Genomic DNA, 22448 nt, shown 5'->3' with positions numbered 1-22448 from the left:
GCTCTTTTGGCCGTTGATTGATCTGCTTTTATTACTGTAAAAAAAGTTTTACATTGGTTTATGATAAATGTGAGAAGCTTACCCTCCAAACATCTTTACCGCCTCACCCGTCGCCTCTCCCACCTCACACCGCCATCACCCATTCCCACGCACCCTTTCCCACTCACCGCACCGCCATTCCCATTACCAATAACAACCCTCAGCCCCCACCCCCCACCCAGTACCAGCACCCCTCAGCACCTGTTGCCACCTTTCTGTCCTCACCCATTAACACCAAAATTACCCTCCCCGCATCTTTCCTTCCTGACCCATCATCGCCATCATTCAACACCACCATCACCCTCTAGGCACCCTTCCCCCAAAACACCCATCACCCCCACTCACCCTTCCTCTCCTCACCCTTCACTAACAGCCCCCAACATTACCATCACCGTTACTGCCCTCTTCATTCCCCTCTTCCAGCACATCTATCACTCATCACTATCACCCTCCCCGGATACCCTTACATCTCATCTCCTACTACCATCCGTCACCCCTCAAAGACACCATCCCCACCCCGCAGCATCCCCCTCATCTCGCACAACACAACAATTCTTCAAAACAATCAGCTATCAAAACTGTTTAAATCTCCTCAACGATCATCACCACCATTAGCCTAGTCCTAGCACCCTTCACCTAATTACTCATCACACTTCATTATTCATTCAACACCCTTCCATCCTTACTCATTACCATATACACAATTACGCTCCCCGCACCCTCCCTTCCCTGCCTGACCCATAACCACCCTACGCTTCCTGTACCATCCCCCTTCAGCCAGCAACATCACCAGTCACTAATACCCTCACCATCCTCATAGTTTCCCCCTCAACCCATCACTACCGCATTCACCATCCCAACACCCTCCCCCGGGTCCCCCCTCACAAATCACCACCCTTTCTGTCCCAGCACTCTCCCCCTCTCACCAATCTTTATTACTCTCACTATCCCTGTAACCTCACCCCTCATCCTCTCCCCACATTCCCCATACTCTCACCCATCTCCTTCGCCATCCCTGCACCCTCCACCCCTCACTTCCTCGCCCCATACCCCCTACCCTGACACTAGTAAAGACACCCAATCTGCTCGCCCACAGGATCGCCCCATCGTGGAGGGTCCCGGGGTGGAGATCAGTGTTAGCAGACTGGCGCTCAGTAGTGTTACCAGACACCAGGCGGGCCCCTACACTTGCTCGGCATCCAACGTGGAAGGTGACGCCCGCAGCACACCGCTCAACCTGACAGTAAACTGTGAGTGTGTGTGTGGTAGGCGAGATACACATTTCAACCTGACTGTACCCAGTACCCGGGACATAACCCCCGAGTGACACCCGGTACCCGTTCACTCCTGGGGTGAAGGGGGGCACGGATTATTGAATCAGACTGCCCATCCATCTCCGCTACGCTCGGGAATCGAACCCAAGAATTTTCGGTTTCGCTACACTACGGAGCTTCAGACAGTATGTGTGTGTGTGCTCCTCATCCAGCTGTATAAGGACTACTCCTCTGTTTTGAGGTTAGATTTCAAGTCGGGGGTCACAAACTGGCAGCGAAAGGATGCCTGGGAGACTATCATCAAGAGGGTGAATGAGGCCTCCCAAAACAACCGCACGACAGCGAAGTTTCAAAACGATGGTCCACCATCCTCTCCCGCTCCAGATCAAGGCTTCGGCTGCACAAAGAGAGTGTTGGCGCAACTGGTAAGTAATTTATACAAGGTAACAAAGCTATGAATTCCTGCAAAATATTGAATCTTACAAGGCAATGGCCCTGCTCCAAATCTTTTTTATGCTCCAGGTGGTGGTCCGCCAGCCGACCCCCTCGATGCCCTGGGTATCATTATTTATGATCTCCTGGGTATAGAGAATGACACAATTACAGACATCGCAGGTTCGCAGGATATTCTGGACGACTTGTCAGAAGGGTGAGTAAAATCCTAGCACTCACATGGCAAAACCTAAATAATTACTCACAGTGCCAGTTTTAGCCTTTCTGAGGCCCTGTGCTGGATCACTTTTGGAGCCCCCCTACCACACCTCTTTCTTCACTTTTTTTCCTGTGTATTCACCCCACAAGCTATAAAACTATCCTAAACAATGTTAAGTAAATAAATGTATATTAATTATGCTTTATATTTTTTCCCACGTGGGAATAATTAAAGCATCTTGACATAGCCCATTTTTTTTATATACACATCCAAAGCACGCCCCCCCAATGGTCATAGTCCCTATGCATTGAGCGTAGTGAGCATATAGGAAGGTTTGGCACTGCTTTTGTACTTTTCAAGGTATTAAGTTTTGTTAACTTACCAATCTAAAAATTAGTAGGAAAATTTAGTAAGTAATGAATACTGTTGTCACTCTTAAAAGTCAGTGGGTATGCTTACATGGCAGAGCATCTTTGATGATGCTCTGCCTGACAACTTAATCAGATGCAATGCAAACCTTAGAAACAGTACTTACACACTTTTTATTATGATCCTGATTCTACAGGTAAGTTATTTTGTGTCACTCAGGGAGTGTACATACCAATGTATCTCCTGAGCAGATACCAATCTTAGTAGTAATACTTACACTTTAAATTTCATGATCTATATAGTATAGAAATGTCATATATATATATATATATATATAAATATATATATATATATATATATATATATATATATATATATATATATATATATATATATATATATATATATATATATATATACCCTGCCTGGTCAAACTCTTTCGTCTCTGCCTATCAACATCTATATTTCCTTCCTGCTGGAAGTATGCCTTCGTACAGCCTGTGCCTAAGAAGGGTGACCGCTCCAATCCCTCAAACTACCTCCCAACAGCTTTACTTTCATGTCTATCTAAAGCTTTTGAATCAATCCTTAACCGGAAGATTCAAAAGCACCTTTACACTTCTAACCTTCTATCTGATCGCCAGTATGGGTTCCGCAAGGGGCGTTCTACTGGCGATCTTCTTGCTCTCTTAACTGACTCTTGGTCATCCTCTCTTAGCCGTTTCGGTGAAACTTTCTCTGTTGCGCTAGACATATCGAAAGCCTTCGATAGAGTCTGGCACAAGTCTTTGCTTTCTAAACTGCCCTCTTTCGGATTATATCCCTCTCTCTGTTCCTTTATCTCCAGTTTCCTTTCCGGCCGTTCTATCTCTGCGGTGGTAGACGGTCACTGCTCTTCCCCTAAACCTATCAACAGTGGCGTTCCACTGGGCTCTGTCCTATCACCCACTCTCCTCCTGTTATTCATCAATGATCTTCTTTCCATAACAAACTGTCCTGTCCACTCATACGCCGACGACTCCACTCTGCATTATTCAACTTCTTTCAATAGAAGACCCTCTCAACAAGAAGTACACAACTCCAGACTGGAGGCTGCAGAACGCTTAACCTCAGACCTTGCTATCATTTCCGATTGGGGCAGAAGGAACCTTGTGTCCTTCAATGCCTCAAAAACTCAATTTCTCCACCTATCAACTCGACACAATCTTCCAAACACCTATCCCCTATTCTTCGACAACACTCAGCTGTCACCTTCTTCAACACTAAACATCCTCGGTCTATCCTTAACTCAAAATCTCAACTGGAAACTTCATATCTCCTCTCTCGCTAAATCAGCTTCCTCGAGGTTGGGCGTTCTGTATCGTGTCCGCCAGTTCTTCTCCCCCGCGCAGTTGCTATCCATATACAGGGGCCTTGTCCGCCCTCGTATGGAGTATGCATCTCACGTGTGGGGGGGCTCCACCCACACAGCTCTTCTGGACAGAGTGGAGGCTAAGGCTCTTCGTCTCATCAGCTCTCCTCCTACTGATAGTCTTCTACCTCTTAAATTCCGCCGCGATCTTCTATCGATATTTCCACGCTGACTGCTCTTCTGAACTTGCTAACTGCATGCCTCCCCCCCTCCCGCGGCCCCGCTGCACACGACTTTCTACCCATGCTCATCCCTATACTGTCCAAACCCCTTATGCAAGAGTTAACCAGCATTTTCACTCTTTCATCCCTCACGCTGGTAAACTCTGGAACAATCTTCCTTCATCTGTATTTCCTCCTGCCTACGACTTGAACTTTTTCAAGAGGAGGGTATCAGGACACCTCTCCTTCCGAGTTTGACCTTGCTTTTGGCCGCCTCTTCTGGTTCTTTTGTGGGAGCAGCGATTAGCGGCCTTTTTGTATTGTTTTGTTTTTTGTGCCCTTGAGCTGCCTCCTTTGTTGTAAAAAAAAAAATATATATATATATATATATATATATATATATATATATATATATATATATATATATATATATATATATATATACGTGTGTGTGTGTGTGTGTGTGTGTGTGTGTGTAAATTCCATTGTAACTGATACCCCCCACTATAACAACATTGTAACTTGTGACTCAAAGCTTACCAAAGGTTGGGCACCATTGCAAAACCACAATTCTTCATTCACAGCGCTTCATCATCTTAGTGATGTCCAATGAGAAGGAATGTCTGAAACAGTTGTTTATGAGATAATCTTTATTGCAGAAATATATTGTCTTAAAATTGCATCTGACATGTATGATAATATTTATCCTTCAAAAATACACTGACAAAGTTAGGTTTCCAGGTGACATAACTTTACTAATACCCTTGCATGGAGTTCGCATCTCACGTGTGAGGAAGCTCCACACACTCAGCCATTTTGGACAGAGTATTTACAGGCACTTGTGGCTGCATGGGTATGAGAGGAAAACGCTAATGCACACCCATCCATCTTCTCTCATACTAAATCAGCTTCCTCGAGGTTGGGCGTTCTGTATCGTCTCTGCCAGCTCTTCTCCCCCGCACAGTTGCTATCCATATGCAGGGGCCTTGTCCGCCCTCGTATGGAGTATGCGTCTCACGTGTGTGTGTGTGGGGGGGGGGGGGGGGGCGCCACTCAAACAGCTCTTCTGGACAGAGTGGAGTCTAAAGCTCTTCGTCTCATCAGCTCTCCTCCTCTTACTGATAGTCTTTCACCTCTCAGATTCCGCCGCCATGTTGCCTCCCTTTGTATCTTCTATCGATATTTTCACGCTGACTTCTTCTGAACTTGCTAACTGCATGCCTCCCCCCTTCATGCGGCCCCGCTGCACACGACTTTCTACTAAAGCTCATCCCTTTACTGTCCAAATCCCTTACGCACGAGTTAACCAGCATCTTCACTCTTTCATCCCATACGCTGGTAATCTCTGGAACGATCGTCCTTCATCTGTATTTCCTCCTGCTAACGACTTGAACTCATTCAACAGGAAGGTATCAGGACACCTCTTCTCACGTACTTGACTGCTCTTTCGGCCACTTCTTCGGATTCTTTACAGGAGCAGCGAGTAGCGGGCCTTGTTTCCTTTTTTTGTGGCCTTGTGCTGTCACCTTTGCTGTAAAAAAAAAAAAAAATAAATAAAAAGCTCTTTTGCTGCACTCATATTCATTCCATATTTAGCCATTTCTCAGCCACTCGTAGCTTCAAGTAAGCTGAAGTGAATGGGTCGAAAATAGAATATATATATATATATATATATATATATATATATATATATATATATATATATATATATATATATATATATATATATATATATATGACAAATAAGTAGTACACACCCATATCCCTATCAAAATAACTAATATGAATGAGATTGAGATAGCTTTTTGATAAACTTCACTGCAGCAGGCATAAGTTGGATACATTCATGTTCGGGAAGAGATAAGCAAGAACTGGTTACCAATTTTTAAAGGTGAAAGTAAAGTTGTGGGCAAACGCTAGAGCTGCATGTGTCCGTGGTGCTCATCTCCGTCACATTGGCCCCATGCGACTGTGGTGGGTATGAAACCCTGGGACACAGGTCAAGTGTTACATTTAGATTACCCTAGTTTACCTTCCCAAGGTCCCTATTTATCGACTGGCTTAAAGGGAGGATGAAGAGCTGGGTGAGCTGCACTCTGAATACTCAGGCCTGTGGATTCTTAGCTAGGGACACTAACCAATGGACATCAGAGCCGCTAAAAGTGACTCCTTGGTGTAGCGGTTAGAGTGCCTAACTACAAATCTATGGGCTGAAGTTCCAATCCTAGTCTGAGCAGTCGGCGTGCAGCTCACCCAGCTGTTCACCCTCCCTCTCGGGCTGGTCTGTAAATGGGTACCTGGAAAAACTTGGAAGGTAAATTGTGGTAACTCAAATTTTACACTGCTTATGTGCCCCTGAGTTATGGGCTCTAAACACATCACCAATTCAAGTGACAATGTGATAGATGAACACCATGGCAACACGCAGCTCTTTCACAGCTATATAGTAATGGGTAAAGATGATGGTGATTTGAAATATATTGCAATTAAATATTAAACCAATCCTTCCATTCCTTTCATGGCAGAGATGAGTTGAGTGGGAAGGAAGCCGAGTCCCAAGCGCCAACGAGTCCCAAGTCCCAAGCCACTACGGAGACAACAGGAGCAGGCGAGGAATTGCTGCACCAACCTCCACTGCCTCCTGTTGAGAAATCTGTTATAATTCTTTGGGCAGGCCAAAAAAAAAAAAAAAAAAAAAAAAAAACCTTAAGTTGCTTGATATGCAAGCAAGAGCAGCTTTGGCTGCTGATAGCCTAAGGAAGGAGGCATAATGTGATTTCAAAATAAAGAAACTTTTGGGGTGATTTTTTTTTTTTCTTTTTACGTTTACGCCTATAGAGCCGGTAGGCTTCCTTGAGGGGCCTGAATGGTGTTCGGCCCCAGCCCGTCATGGCACAGGCAAGTGTTTATAGTGGCGCCATCTTCTCTTGGCTCATGCTGCCCCCCGGAACTCGTTCTTGATTCACTTGGACGGTTTCCTCTAGAGTCCGGGTTGATGGATGGTCTTCAGGACAGAATGTGGGTAGTTTTAAGCCACTCGGCGGTGACTGAAAAATCCGAGGTGGTAGCGTGGGGATTCGAATTCGCGTCGTCCATCACGTGGTAAATGTGGGCCCAACACGCTACCACTCAGCCACCGCCTACCTTAAACAGGAGAAAGCTTCCATATGATTTTAATATTTACCGTTTTTTTGTGTTAAAGGAAATATTTATTATATATGATTTTATTATTTATTGCACATTTTGTAAAAAAGGATATATAAATAAACATGTTATACTCCATCCATCCTAAGCTTGCAGCGGGAGCATTGAATGGAAAAGCAGTATGTATGATTTTAGTGAACATATGATTTAACTATAATTTTGGTATACATTTTTTCCCCTCTTTTCTAACAATTCTTAAATATTGAGTTTCTTTAATAACTATTAAATCTTGAGTTTTATTAAAATAAAGCATTTAGCAATAAATAAAGACTTCTATGCCATTTGAGCAATTGTCACCCTAACAGCCATTTAGCTGCGTCTAGGCTCAAAATACAAGCTGTGGATGGATTGAGTAAAGAATACTCCACTCTATAAATTTTCTGTTATCCTTTAATTAGAGGAGGATTTAAACTTTATAGATTATTTTTACAGTGTTATACAGAGTTTATATATTATTTATTAAGATAAAGAAATGGTAAGTAAGAAGGGGCCAAAGATGGCAATACCAAGTGGGAGCACTAAATGTAGTAATAATAATAGCAGCTGTAGGGTAAAGCAAGGGGTAGGTCTAAATGTGTATTATACAAACGGCAGAAGTATTAGGAATAAGATAGGTTTATTGAGGGGAAAGGCGTGCGTAGGGAAATTTGATATGATAGCGATCACATAGTCATGGATAAACACTGCAGACAGACACTTTCTCCCAGAATTGATTGATTGATTTAAATTAGGCGCCGCAATAGCCAGGGTCATATGGCGCCGCAATAGCCAGGGTCATATGGCGCCGCATTCAGTGAGTTAAAAACTATATAAAAAAAAAGCTAAAAAAAGGAAACTAAAAAAGTAAACTAAGAGCGAAGCCAAACAAAACGAGACGAAACAAATCACACAGAAAACGGTCATAACTCATGGAGAAGGCCAGCCTTCTCCATAAAGAGAAGTACCTCATGTCCCGGGGAAAGGCATCTCCCTCCCAGCATCAGCGAGAGACGGAATGATCCGTCTTCTCCCCGACACTGCGACAGGTATCGCACTCGCAGGTCCCCCAAACTGGGGCACTCGACCAGCAAGTGCCGCACAGTCAGGGGAACCAAGCAGTCATCACAATAAGGCTGCACCCCCCGGGACATGAGGTAACCATGTGTTAGACGCGTATGACCCGTCCGAAGACGGGTCAAGGCTGTCTGCGAGCGACGGTCACGGACACTTTCGTATGACCAAGGACGAGACACAGTCCTGGTAATCTCTCCTATTTTGGAAGTCGCACCCCGAGCATTCCACCTCTCCTGCCAACTGGCAAGAATTGCCTTGCGAATCTCTGGAAACATATCTGTACATGGGACAGCACTAGGGGGGGCAGCTCTAGCTGCTGCCTCCCTTGCAAGTCCATCAGCTCGTTCGTTCCCGTGTACGCCAACGTGTCCTGGAACCCAACGCTATATTCCCTGTTGCTGAGCAAATACAGCCACTCGAGAGCAGATAAAACTAGGGGATTAACAGAGGGAGTAAAGGAGCCCAGCGCAGAAAGAGCGTTACGAGAATCACTAAAGATCATAAAAGAGTCCACAGGAAGCGTAAAAATAATCTGTAAAGAGAGGACTATTGCAGACAGCTCTGCAGTAAGTACAAAAGCAACAGAAGAAAGACTACCTCCCCGACAGAAGGAGGGGAACACAACACCAAAGCCAACTCCAGCATCCAATTTAGAGCCATCAGTAAAGACAGGGATGGAGTCCGAGTGTTCAGTGAAATGCTCTTAAAATAAGGCTAGGGACGCATATGGCGGTAAATCCCTCATATTATCTATAGTGGGAGAACACACGGATACACCGGGGAACTGCCAGTATTCAACCCTAGGTACTCGATAAGGGCAGATAGGAATGGGAGGGAAAGACAACGGTGTCATGGCAGACGCTACCCGAAACCCAAAAGGTTTAGCTTTCTCTCAGAATTAGAGATTGAAGGGTATAAGTTATTCCACCAAGATCGAATAGGCAGGAAGGGGGGTGGGGTCGCACTCTTCGTCAGGGACAATCTTAAGTGTGTCATTAACAACTCAATCAAGGTAGATAGCAATACAGAATCCCTCTGGGTAGGAAGGAGAAGCTTGTCATAGGAGTACTTTACAGACCGCCCAACCTTACCAGGGACAGTAGCCAACCCCTTTTACAAAAAAAATTAGTAGGGCCTCAAGATATAGAAATGTGTGTGTAGTTGGGGATTTCAATTATAGGAACATACAGTGGGATACTTTATCCGGAGACCAAGAGGCGCAGGATTTGTTAGATGTGATACAGGATAGTTTCCTTAAACAGTTAATTAGAGCACCAACGAGGAAAGGAAATATTTTGGATTTGTTGTTAACTAATAGAGAGAACATAATAAGCAACATTGAGGTTGGGGATTCATTAGGTAACAGTGATCATAAGGAAATTAGATTTAATATTAAATAGGAGGATATAGTCAACAGTAACAACACATTAATACCTGACTTCAGGAAGACGGACCATGAGGGATTAAGAAAGCAGCTGGAAAGGCTTAGGGGAGTGAGATCAGTAGTACGTCAGGACCCAGAGCAGGGAGGGGCGTTAATCTCTGGTGAGGTCACTAGTTAGGCCAGTAGTTTGGTGGGTGAGTACAATAGCCTGGTCAGGGAGATTAAACTAGGGCAGAAACAGTTTATACCTCACAGGGAAGTCAGGTCAACCCGCGATGGATGACAGACAGGCTAAAAACTGAAATAGGAAGGAAAAGAGGACTATATGTTAGAATCAAAAGGGGGGAAACTCACCTAAGGGATAGTTACAACGATTTAGCTAGAACAGTAAAGAAGAACACACGTATGGCAAAACGTAATTATGAGAGTATAATTGCCAGGGAAGCAAAGACCAATCCAAAGGGCTTTTTTCAGCTTTATAAGACCAAGGTTAGGAATAGGATAGGGCCGCTTAAGTCAGGAGAATCACCGACTGATAGAGATGAGGAAATGAGCGAGGCGTTAAATAGATATTTCTTAACCGTATTTACCAAAGAAAGATTAGATGATATACCTCCGGGAGAACAGATATACAGGGGGGAAGAGGTAGAAGGATTAACCGACATCAACATAAGTAGGGAGCTCGTGATTAGACAGATAGATAGACTTAAAGCCACTAAGGCGCCAGGGCCAGATGAACTTTTCCCCAGGGTAATAAAGGAATGTGAAACTGAAATAAGTGGGCAGTTAACAGAAGTTTTTAGGATGTCACTAGACACAGGGGTGGTGCCTGTTTCATGGAGACAGGCACACGTTATTCCAATATTTAAGAAGTGAGACAAATATTCTATGGAGAACTATAGGCCGATTAGTTTGACGTCAGTTATTGGTAAAATGATTGAGTCAATAATAGCTGATAGTATTAAGGACCATATTGACAGACATAATTTAATTCACGACTCACAGCGTGGGTTTATTAAAGGAAAGTCGTGCCTCACTAATCTTTTATCCTTTTACAATAGAGTATACGAGGGAGCTGACAATGATGAGAGCTATGATGTAGTTTATCTTGATTTTAGTAAGGTCTTCGATAAGGTACCTCACCAGAGACTGTTAAATAAAGTCAGGGCTCATGGGATAAGAGGGAAGGTATTTGATTGGATTAAGGCGTGGATTAGCGACAGGAAACAGAGGGTTACCATTAACGGTAAAAAATCCGAATGGGGTAATGCTACCAGTGGGGTTCTTCAAGGTTCAGTTTTAGGCCCGCTTTTATTCATTATTTACATCAATGACATAGACAATGGGATAACTAGTGACATAGGTAAATTTGCAGATGACACCAAAATAGGACGCATTATTAGGACAGGGGAGGATGCTAGAGCACTGCAGGAGGATCTCAACAAACTGTCAGCTTGGTCAGAGAAATGGCAGATGAATTTTAACATCACCAAGTGTAGCGTACTTAGTGTAGGAACACGCAACCCATTACACGGGTATAGTTTAGACTCCACAGCGATAGGCAGGTCTGAGTGTGAAAGGGATTTGGGAGTGTTAGTGAACTCTGACCTAAATCTAAGGAAGCAATGTATTAGTGCAAGGAATAGGGCTAACAGGGTATTAGGCTGGGGGTAGGACAAAAACTCACCGGATAAAAACTCACAGGACAAAAACTCACCGAAAAATGTGTAAGAAGGACAAAAACTCACCGAAGAGTTAAACCGTATATTTAGACATTAAAAACTTTAAAAAGGAAAAGGCACATAACTATGGTATAACTATCATACATGAATGAATTATTCTAATCAGTGAAGTGCTGAGTTTAAAAGCGGATACATTGACCAACAGCTCGAAGGAACTCCTCTGTGGATTTTCTACCGGCAACGATGTCTTCACATAATGCCTTCAAGCGCTTCTGAATACGAGCATAGTTTCTCTTTCTTCTCTTTTTTGGAGGCTCGCCTCGGTCATCTTGTAGTATCATGGTTTTGACTATGGCTTCATCCTTCCTAATGTTATCAATAATAGTGTAAAAAGATGGGTGGGAATGACCAACAAGCTGCTTGAACGATGAATTCCAAGTTTCACTCATATTATTTGTTCGAGGTGCATCATTTAATGTGTTGTTGTGTACATTCCATATATCTGGCGGAAAAGAGGGTGGAAGTCGTCGAACATTGCATTGCAGTGATTCTGGATTTTCATTGTTTTGAGGAAGTCTTGCATGGCGGAATGTACCTGTAACATATGTCCTGTCAAAGTATGAAAGGAGGTCTTCAAATTCCTCAGGAGTGTTGTCCTTCAATAACGCCATACCTTCTTGGACCTTTTCTATTGGAAGAAATGCTAAACCATCCATCATTCCACAAAACAGCCTACAATCATCATATTCACGGTAGCGATTCACAAGACCTAATTCCTGTATCTTACGCCATGTGCTTTGTGTCAAGTGGAAGAAACATCCTTTAGTGGATACATGAGGACCTAAAATGCTACTGACAGCCTGCATGGCGATTTTTTCAAAATCTAGTACAATTTCTGTGGGATCTGGTGTGAATCCTAGCCTTTCACAGCCATCTACAATACTTTGAAGCATTTCTTCATATACACTCTGTGACTTTCCAGTTAAGAATGCATACACGCAGGAAACTGCTGTTTCACCTAATGGTACTCTAATAACATAAAGTTGCTTGAAAATTTCTGGAGCCATAGCATAATTCCCGTCCATAAACCACGTACGGGCCCGGCACATTAATCGTAAGCACTCATCAGTAGCATATACAATCATTCTGTTACAGGCATCCGAACCACTGTCATACAACAAGAATCGTCTTGACTGTTCACCAGACGTACGTTTCCAGGCATCTGTAATATTTAGCTCACGTACATTTGCAGGTTCTTTAGGTAGTACGCCTCGCCTCTGCCGACGAAGATCACGCCTGCATGTGTCCAGCTGACCAATGTTGGCACGAACTTTGTCACTTATAGACTCCAGCCCCTGAGCAAGCAGCTGGTTTGGTCGACATTTAGTTTCTCTCGCCTGCTGTTTTAGGGTGGTTCTTAGTTTTGTGACAGAAACTAAGGCTTCGTCTGCTTCATGGTTGTGATCAACAAAGGAGCGCGGATTCTGCAACTGAAAACAAAGAAATTAGCAACTGTTAGTTATTGGTTAAAAAAAACGAAAAGTTTATGATAAAAACTGTTAAGGGAACTATAATCTTAGAAACTACTCACATTTACACCCGTAGTCAAGGCTCCTTTGCAATTTAGGCTTGATTGTTGACAGCACTACCATCGTATCCATTCATTCTTCGATATCTTCTTCACATACATATATCCATAAAGGCACAGTTTTTGCCCACCCTTGTTGGTCTTGATGATCTCCATTGCTACTGATATGATGAAAGAAAATTGAACACTAAAACAATAACGGATAGTATTTCGAAGAACACTAAAACAATAACGGATAGTATTTCGAAGTATGTTTCGTAATGCATCGTAAGATGTCTTAATTTGTGTCGAACCATGTTTCAAATGAAACTCTTCAACAAATCATGAATAATTAAAATTATTATATTATTAAAAAAAAATTTAAATTCTTTAGATATTGTTCGGTGAGTTTTTGTCCTCCTTAAATATTTTTCGGTGAGTTTTTGTCCGGTGAATTTTGTCCGGTGAGTTTTTGTCCGCGCCCCATTAGGCTTTGTCAACAGGACGGTAACCAATAGGAGTGCAGAGGTCATCCTCAGACTCTATCTAGCGTTAGTTAGGCCACACTTTGATTATGCTGTCCAGTTTTGGTGCCCACACTACAGAATGGACATCAACTTGCTAGAATCAGTTCAGAGGAGGGTGACCAAGATGATTCAGGGGCTGAGGAACCTCCCATATCAAAATAGGCTGAAACATCTAAACTTACATTCACGGGAAAGACGAAGAGTGCGGGGAGATCTGATAGAAGTATTCAAGTGGGTCAAGGGTTACAACAAAGGCGATATAAGTAAAGTACTGAGAATTAGCCAGCAGGATAGAACACGCAGTAATGGATTTAAATTGGAAAAGTATAGATTTAGGAGATATATAGACAAGCATTGGTTTAGTAATAGGGTGGTGGGGCAATGGAATAGACTCAGCAATCACATAGTTAGTGCAGGGACGATAGCTTGTTTTAAGAGTAGACTGGATTGCTACATGGACGAGGATGACAGGTGGCAGTGAGGTGTGGGTGCAGTAAGAAGACAGGGTACTGGAGCGTACGCCCGTACCGAAGGTAAACGAGGATCAAGCCTCTACCTGTAATCCCTGAAACTACACCTCACCCATCGTGAGTAGTGGGGGGATTCTGGAGTTGTCCTGTGTAGGCCACCCGGCCTCTTGCAGTTTCCCTATGTTCTTATGTTATGTTTTTGTTTTTCTCTAGTCAAGTTTTACAGCATTAAGCTTTGTTGAGCAAGTCTATATTAAGTATAAATAGTCTACAAATTTATTGGCGTAGCCATAAAGCCTTATCTTTGCATTGTTGCTGCTCCTTGCATATTAATGAGATGTGCCTCAGTCATCGATTGCTGAAAATATAGACAGACTATTGTTAAAAATAACAAGGTTTCTCTGAATATGAAGATGCTTGGATATTTTACATTTTAGATTTAGAGTTAAACATTAATAATAAGGATAAGTGGAATAGACATACACAAAATGCACGTTACAAAAATCATCCATGTATCTCCGGCGTTCTTGGGATCGTCTGGCTTGATCAAGGGGTGGGAGCTCTTCAGCTTGAGCCTCTTCAAGGTTATCATCAGCGCCAGGGCCATTTTCGGGAAGCTGGATGTGTCTGATTTTGCAAATGTTGTGGAGGAGAACACACACCTCGACAACTTTGCAAACTTTCAGCGGTGCAGTCAGCCGTATCTCCCCATGCAGAACGTGATATCGGCGCTTCAGTTGCCCAATCCCTTGCTTCACCACAGATCTTGTTCTCTTGTGGGCCCTAGAAAGATGATAAATATTGTGAATAATATGTGTTGTAATGATAAATGTAAATAACTGAAAAAAACATCAACAACAGAGCTGTTTGCTAAATAACTACAATCTTGACTCATTTGTGAAGATGTTTGGTCACTATAATTGATTGAGTTATTTGCAAATAACTACACAACAGTAACATACTTGCCGAGTTCTTAGTAAACATCATAATCCCTTAAGGGGAGGGGGAACGGGTAGGTAAAAAATATTCATAAAAAAAAAAGTTTTGAATATTTTTGCCTCAAACTTCTCTATTATGTTTAAAATCATGTTTCAGATACTATCCCAAAGGTAGAACCTGCTAATTGGTCAGGTCATGACCTCATGAGGTCAAGACTTTAAAAATCAGCGTAAAATACAGTTTTCGTTTTAGAGTTACGAAATTTTGCATGGTAGTAGTTGAATGTTGTAGAAATATTTACAAGTAGCGGTTTTGCTAAATTTTGTATAGTTCGCAGTAATCGCGCTGTCAATTTTTCATATATCGTTACGGTAACAATTTTTTTAAAAAAAAAAAAAAAAATTTTTTTTTCAATTTTTCAAAAAAAAAAATTGTTACCTTGTAAATACACCCAAAATGTATAAGTGTAGTGATTTTCATCAAGCTCCATGGAGTATTCTTTGCAGAACTGATTTTTGAAGTTATTTTTTTGGTTTTTTGAAAACGCGTTTAAAGTTTTCACATTACATATTTTGTTAGTTATTGCATTTATTTATTGCACGATTACATTCATTTTTACATATATGCTACAAACATATACTACACACTAATATAATATGTAATAGTCAAAAGTTATCAATATAATATATTTAATATAAGGAAATGCATTCTTTTTCTCAACGTATCTCCAGTGACGTGACTGACCCCCATGGTGATGATTCTTCGCTTTTAGCGGACCGTATTAGGGTCCTCACTGCTGGGGTGTTCTTTGTCAAATCATTGTTTTGTTGAGGGTTTTACCAGCAATGAGCGCCGCCTCTCAACTCAAAGACACTGTAAAAAGATAAAAAAATATAACTGTATCTTCACAGGCGCTATGCCAGCGCATATATTTCCTCTTCCTCTCTCTTTTTCTTCTTCTTGTTGTATTTTCTTTCTTCTTATACCATCCCACCAAGCCTAAGTGAATGAAAAACATACAAAAAACTCCCTATAAGATTAAGAATTTTCCACCGGGTGTATTTAAATGTGCGCCCTTCACAGTGTCAAATCATTGTGAGGGGTCTTTTTTACCAGCAATGAGCGCCTTCCCAACACTCAAAAGACACTGTCACCAAAAGATACAACTGTGTTATTACCAGCACAGGCGCTATGCCATAACCATATGTTCTTCTTCTTTTCTTTCTTCTTCTTGTTGTATTTTTCTTATACCATATCATCCACTCATACCAAAGCTCAAGTGAAGAAAAATAGCTTTTTAAATAGTTTTCCTCCGCCCCTTAACAGTAGCAAAGTCATGCTTTTTCTCATTATCATAATAATGATTCATAATTAAATATCGTTATTATATTATCTATGTCCTCTTCAAAATCTCATTAACTATTTAACCAAATGCCCTTCTGTTGTCATATTTATCTTTTGCTGAACCAAAAAAATACCGTAAAACCATTGGAAAGATTGTAGAGAACTAAGCACGCTTGAAAATAGCCATGAATTGTGTATGGGAACCCTTGAGGCTGTGTGTGGCACAGTAGTCTAATGAGACAAAATGTGGGCACACAGGGTATAGTCAAGGGAGGCAAAGCCCAAATGTTATGAGGTTCATGTATATTTACCTAGCTTTTATTGGACCTAAGGTTAGAGCGAAGGGGGTGAAGCCTCCCCATTGGTAAGAGCTTATTATATTTTAGCAGTGGTGAGTCATGGGTTTGGGCGGCAGCTGGATACTGTGGGCTACTCCAACCCCCACGGCTGCATGAGTTCCCACGCATATTTCATGATTATTTTCATACTTGTTCTGATCTCTATATTTAGCTTCCTATGGTGTTCATAAATGTTTGGGTTAGTAAAAGACAAAAGACAACAGCAGAGTAGTGGATTAAGTAGGTAATGTAATAAAGAAAGTTGGATAATTGAAATCTTGATCAGAATTTCCTACATGTAAGTTACAAAATATTTACAGAATAAATCTGCACAGGTTTTATTTATAAAGGCAGAGTTAAGTCAATTTAGACTAATGTGTGCCCCCCAACTTGACTTTATTGTCTTTTAATTGACAGAGGTAAGATTTGGTTAGTTTAGGTTTGGCTGATGAGTCAAGATTATCTAAAATAAATAGGGGTGAACCTCCTCACTCATTCACCTTCTATCTATTCATAAAATATTCAAAATGTCATTCATTAGACTTATATACTGTAGTTTGGCTGAGTCCCTGGCTGCGGTCGCAGGTATGGTGTCAGTAGCCATTTTTGGCCGGGGTAGCCACTGTCCCCTAAGAGGTGGCATCCTGCTGACACAAGGCCCCTGTCAAACCATTTTTTTAGTTCACTTTCATTAAGTATCCGTGCATCATGCACATACCCTGGCCACTTTGCAACTATTTTCAATATTATGCAGTTGCCATAAAAAAAGTTGCACATTGATGCTGTGATACCTCTTCCTGTTCACATATTCTGCCTCCTACTCCCTGGGTGCCACAGTTCTGATATGTGTACAGTCTATCACTCCTATGACATGAGGGAAATTAGCAAACTGAAAAAAAATATTCCTTGTTTCTCTCAGGCGTGATAGGAAACTTAATAAATCTGACAGGGCATTTATTGTTTCTGTGATGGCCCTGCTCACGGTGGGCTGCGGCACACCAAAGTCATCACTGCTGCACAACTACATTTTCCCAGTAGCAAGGTAGCGGAGAGTAATAATCACTTTGAGTTCGGCAGTGAGTGCACTGTTTCTCTTTGTAGCACTCTCCAAAGATCCCCTCACCAAGTCTGTTACAAAGAGAATTCCGGCTCGGTCTAGGGCTCTAGGCGATATCTCTTCATTAACTCGCCATCACTTAATTCATTGAGAACATCTCTCCTGGGCTGAACATTCCTTGGTCATAAAGTCCCGCCATGTTTACGTACTTATGACTGGATTTATGAGTCGCAACGGGGCGCTAAGACAGGGTAGGAGGTGTCGTAAGCGTTATGACTGGTTTTATGAGAGATCGCGAGTTATGACAAGAATCGCCATTTTGTCTACTTATGACAGCTTATGAGTGCTTATGAGCGCTTTATAAGTACGGCCCCAGAAACACAATACTAAACCTGACTGTGAACGTGTGTGTGTGTGTGTGTGTGTGTGTTAGACGATACCAGCAGCACAAAGATAAACCTGACTGAGAACGTGTGTGTGTGTGTGTGTGTGTGTGTGTGTGTCCTGTCAGTCCAGACTCGACTTTCCAGGAGCCTGTTTATTATTCACTGAGCTTCGTTCATTCTGGGACGATAATAATTATTTACCTGTCTCTTTTTTGCTCCTTAAAAGAAACGGATTATCCATCGGTTATGTATCGGTCATAATTGCTCTTAATTTGTAGTCAACGCATCTGTTGTACAATTCATGAGGTATTTAATAATGAGGGACGTTGAATCGTTTCATATTTATTCTTATTGGATATGTTTAAACATACTTTCCCTGCCTTTTTTTATTTTAATCAGAGTTTATGCGGAAGCGTTAGATTCTGTCCTCTTTTCTCATGATCCCTTTTCCTGGACTTCATGTTTTTTTTTCTTCAGTTTTATATGTCTGCAGAAATCTTTCTTCCTGCACTCACCACGGCTTTTATGTTGTAGTGTCTCGCTAAAGCTTCACTTATAGCTAAAATAAATGTATATTCGTGTACGCACAAATATTTATTTATATAAAAACGTAACCCTTTTTGTGTGAAGATGAATGCATTTTTTTTAACAAATCTAACCATTCCTCCACGCTCAGTTAGTATGATTGATGTATATCACTTCGTTTTCGTAGCCCTTCCCTTCCAGCAGCACGGGTAATTAATGCAGGTGATTGCGTCACCTCACGCTGCACACATTAAATTTATTGCCAACACACTTTTTACCTGCACCTGCAGAGGCAATACAGTAAATTTCATGGGTATGTTACACTTTTCACCCCTTGTTTTATGTAATACGGATCCATTCAGCATTATTCGGCTATTTTGTTTCGGTTTCGTCTCCCACTTGGCTGCAGCAACACCGGTGATATATGCAGGTTACAGTGTCGCTTCACGCCTTTAATTTATCGCCGACACACTGTTTACCCGCGCCTGCAGACCCGCTTGAGTTTACAGCAAGGCCAGGTTACTTACACATTTATCTTTTATTATTGTCTTATTTAGTGTTGCTCCAGGCCTGCCTCTTTATGAGATGTGTTTTATGAACAAATATTTTTAGACTATTCTTTTTTTTACCGAATGATTCTCTCTCTCTCTCTCTCTCTCTCTCTCTCTCTCTCTCCCTCCCCCCCCCCCCCCCCACACACACACACACACACACCTGTAACACATTTTTCTTTTTACTTCAAACTGTTTACTGATTTTCTCCCCTGGACTAGAGACGTCCCTATTTGCAATCGCCGGCAAGGAGGTTGTCTTTGATCCTTCACATTTTGCGCTGTACATATTACGAACTTAAACTCACTGATGCCGCTCTCTTGTTTATCTTTCTCTATTCAACTACTTACAAACATACCTACCTCCCACTATCACCTGTTGTACGGCACACGGTTACTCACCAAACATAAACTGTTCGTCTCATATTTCCATCCTCACAAGCCACATATTCCTATCCTCCTACTCGGTGACACTGATCCATCCTTATGTTCACCCTCACAAACAACACTTTTTTTTTTTCATCTTTACGCGCCAACCAACATCCTCCTACCCTTCCATGTCACCTCTTACAGGTTACACACGCATTTGTTTTATTCCTTCACTCACTCACTCACCAACGCCTTTGAAGGTTAGATGTATTTATGGATAGGAAGAGTCTGGTCAATAACCCATTTTCAGGTGCCGCTTTAATAGGTTATCTGCCCTCTTGTAGTCTCCTTATATTCTTGTTTATCCCTCTTTAGCACCATCAAGTACACCTCTTCCTCTCGTCCTTGCCCTTACCCCACTCTGCCAATCTTACTAAAATTCCTCCCAACACTGTCCGCACCATGTTCGCCCGAGCGTTACACAGCTTTCTGTAATCCTGTACCCGCCCACCAATATAGCTCGCCCCGTTCCACTGTTCACCCATGCAAGCTGCACGCACATTTTTCTCCACCTACCCGCCAGCATTCATCTCTCTTGCCTCAGATGCACCCATATGCGAGGAGCCGCCGTCAGGGGAGACGCGGAATCTCTACGTGGCAGGGGTGGGCCGGCCGGTGAATGTGAGCTGCGGCGTGCTGGCCTCCCCGCCCTCTGTTAGGTTCTCGTGGGTGTTCAACAACTCGGTGGCCTCAGAACGACTTCCGGGCGACCAGGTATTCACCACACCAGGTAATATGGAGGAAGGGAGGGTAGATTAAAACTGTCTAGAGGTGGATATTAATATGTGACGATTAGGAGAGTGGGGACACGCGACAAGGTAATCCACGGCATTACTTGCGAGAAGCAAGTAGAGTGAAAGAAAAGGGAAGGAAAGGTGATTCCAATTATATGAATTAATACCGAACATGACGCCTGTCTGGGCTACTCCGGCTGGTATTGTCAGACGCTTCCTTCTCTCACCTCAGCTATCTCCAAAGGCCTAAAAGGAGTATAATCGGGTTCTTATGAGTGTTTCTTTACGATCACGGTACAGAAGAAGGGTCAGACTATCAGAAGGGTCCTAAAACTGCCCCAGAAAATGACAACAGCGTCTACGTCTACGTCCTGATGACCATCTGTCAACTCGGACTCTGGCGAATTTCTCTAAAGATGAACAGATGGAGCTCCGGGAGACAGTAATAAGAGCCAAGCAAAACTGGCACGTGGCACCACTACCAATAAAAATATGCCTATCTGCCTGCGTCAGTAACGGGCTGGAGCGGGCCAACACTCCCCATCAAGATAGCCTACTGGTGTTATAGGCTGAACGTAACAACAACAAAAAAAAGATAGTGTGGGTAGGGTTTATGACTAGATTGTGTAGAACGGAAAATATGAGAAGTTAGGAGCGTTTGTTGTAGGAGAGGTGAAAATTTGAAAGAACATGTTTGTTGGTGAAAATATAATAGGAAACAGTTAATGAATAAAACATTTAAGCTGTGCACCCAATTAAGCAGTAAGGTAAATTTATTAATTTGTTTGTTCATTTATTTATTCAGAGATAGAGACAAACACCAATACTGTAATCATTGTTATCTTCTCATGGTATGACTGAACGGAGACTCATGCTGCAAGATTTTGAAGCATTATCAATTTTCATGAGATAACCGCGTCATGCACACATAGATATATTTGCTTGGAAGAAATTAAATAAAAATATTACATTTTTTTTTATTCACTAGGGAAACTGTACGTAATAACGCAGTGAAAAAAGTCCCATAATTCTTCATCACGGAATATTTTCTCCCGTAATCATATCCCGTATCGAACCCTGGCCTTTTGAGTAGTAGTCAGGGCAGCATATTATCATGCTGTCTGCTCAGGGCCCCCGAGTCCTGACCATAACTTACAAGGATGACAGGCTCTCCCTCCTCTTGGTGAATGTGTTTATTCCTACCAACATCCGGGAGAACAGGGATGACAAAGCCATGTGTTTAGGGACACTTACCTCGTTGGTGAACAGTGTCCAGGAGCAACATAAGTGTGTGTTAGGGGACTTCAATGCTGATCCTGGCACCCCCTTCTTCAGTGACCTACAACACATGTGTGAGGACCGGGACATGTATGAACGCTCCCCCCAACGAGCTACAGTCACGTCAACATGGGTTGCCTCTCTCGCACCTGCCCTGACTATGTAGTGCTACCATCATGTCTGCACAGTGCGTTGGGTGGATGCACAGTTCTATACGAGTGTCTCCTCTGACTATTTTCCTCTTTTATTTGGGTTAAAAATTAATGGGCTTTCTGCCTTGACACAAGTCAGGCAGGATAGGGTGGCAAGGGTTAAGTGGGATTTTCGGGACACAAGGAAAAGAGAGGAGTATGGTCGGGTGGTGATAGAGTTGCTGAGAGACATTGCCATTGATCCTGTCAGGTTATGCTGCTTCCAGAGTACTTGTCTTGTCCGTGGGCATCATGACGCCATCGATAGGCTGCATCAGGCGTTGGTGGTGTGCAAGGTGCGTGCTGGTGAGAGAGTATTCAGTATATGCAGTAGGAAATGAAGGCAGCTTCCTCGCTGGAATGAGGTGGTGCGGGAGGCGCACGGTGTTGCCAGGGGGTCCTGGAGTGGAGGGCCGGCGGCAGTCCACGCTGGGGCCCTCTGGCAGAGAGGATGAGGCGCACCAGGGCCAGATTCAAGCTCTGCCTCCGGTGGTGCAGGGCTCATGAGGAACTACGAGCTCAGGCGCTGGCTGCCCAGCTCTCTGGCGGTGACGCAGCCGTCGTCTTTTGGCGCTGCTTACGAGCCCTGCCCCCGGACTCTCACACGCTCCCCTTACGTGTGGATCAGGCCGTGGGGGCGGAGGACATTGCCTCCATGTGGGGTGACCACTCCGAGGGTACCCTGAACTGTGTGGCAGATGTGGAGAGTGAGAGGGCCCTCCGGAGCGAGCTGCGCGGGGTGACGCTGGAGGGCTTTCGCAGTGTCGACCATAGTGAGCTGCGGGAGAAACTTCGGACGCTCTCCAACAGCGAGGCGCTGGGCGTTGATGGGCTTCCCTCTGGCGCCTTTAGGTATGCAGCTCCCAGTCTAGTATCTTGGCTCT

The 22448-nt window shown here is 43.0% G+C and overlaps 1 protein-coding gene across 1 annotated transcript in view; it reads left to right on the top strand.

The window, feature by feature from the left end:
• LOC126995295 (sialic acid-binding Ig-like lectin 10) overlaps positions 1-22448 on the top strand; it is a 117912-nt gene that overhangs the window by 54919 nt on the left and 40545 nt on the right. The window contains exons 4-5 of the mRNA XM_050854784.1: positions 1136-1289; positions 19906-20091. Coding sequence (XP_050710741.1) covers positions 1136-1289; positions 19906-20091 — 340 coding nt within the window. The remainder of the gene's footprint in view (positions 1-1135; positions 1290-19905; positions 20092-22448) is intronic.

The sequence above is a fragment of the Eriocheir sinensis genome, chromosome 7 (assembly GCF_024679095.1).
Source record: "Eriocheir sinensis breed Jianghai 21 chromosome 7, ASM2467909v1, whole genome shotgun sequence".
In the NCBI taxonomy this organism is placed as follows: domain Eukaryota; kingdom Metazoa; phylum Arthropoda; class Malacostraca; order Decapoda; family Varunidae; genus Eriocheir; species Eriocheir sinensis.
The sequence above is the reverse complement of the archived record's forward strand: the minus strand, read 5'-3'. Positions and strand labels throughout refer to the sequence as shown.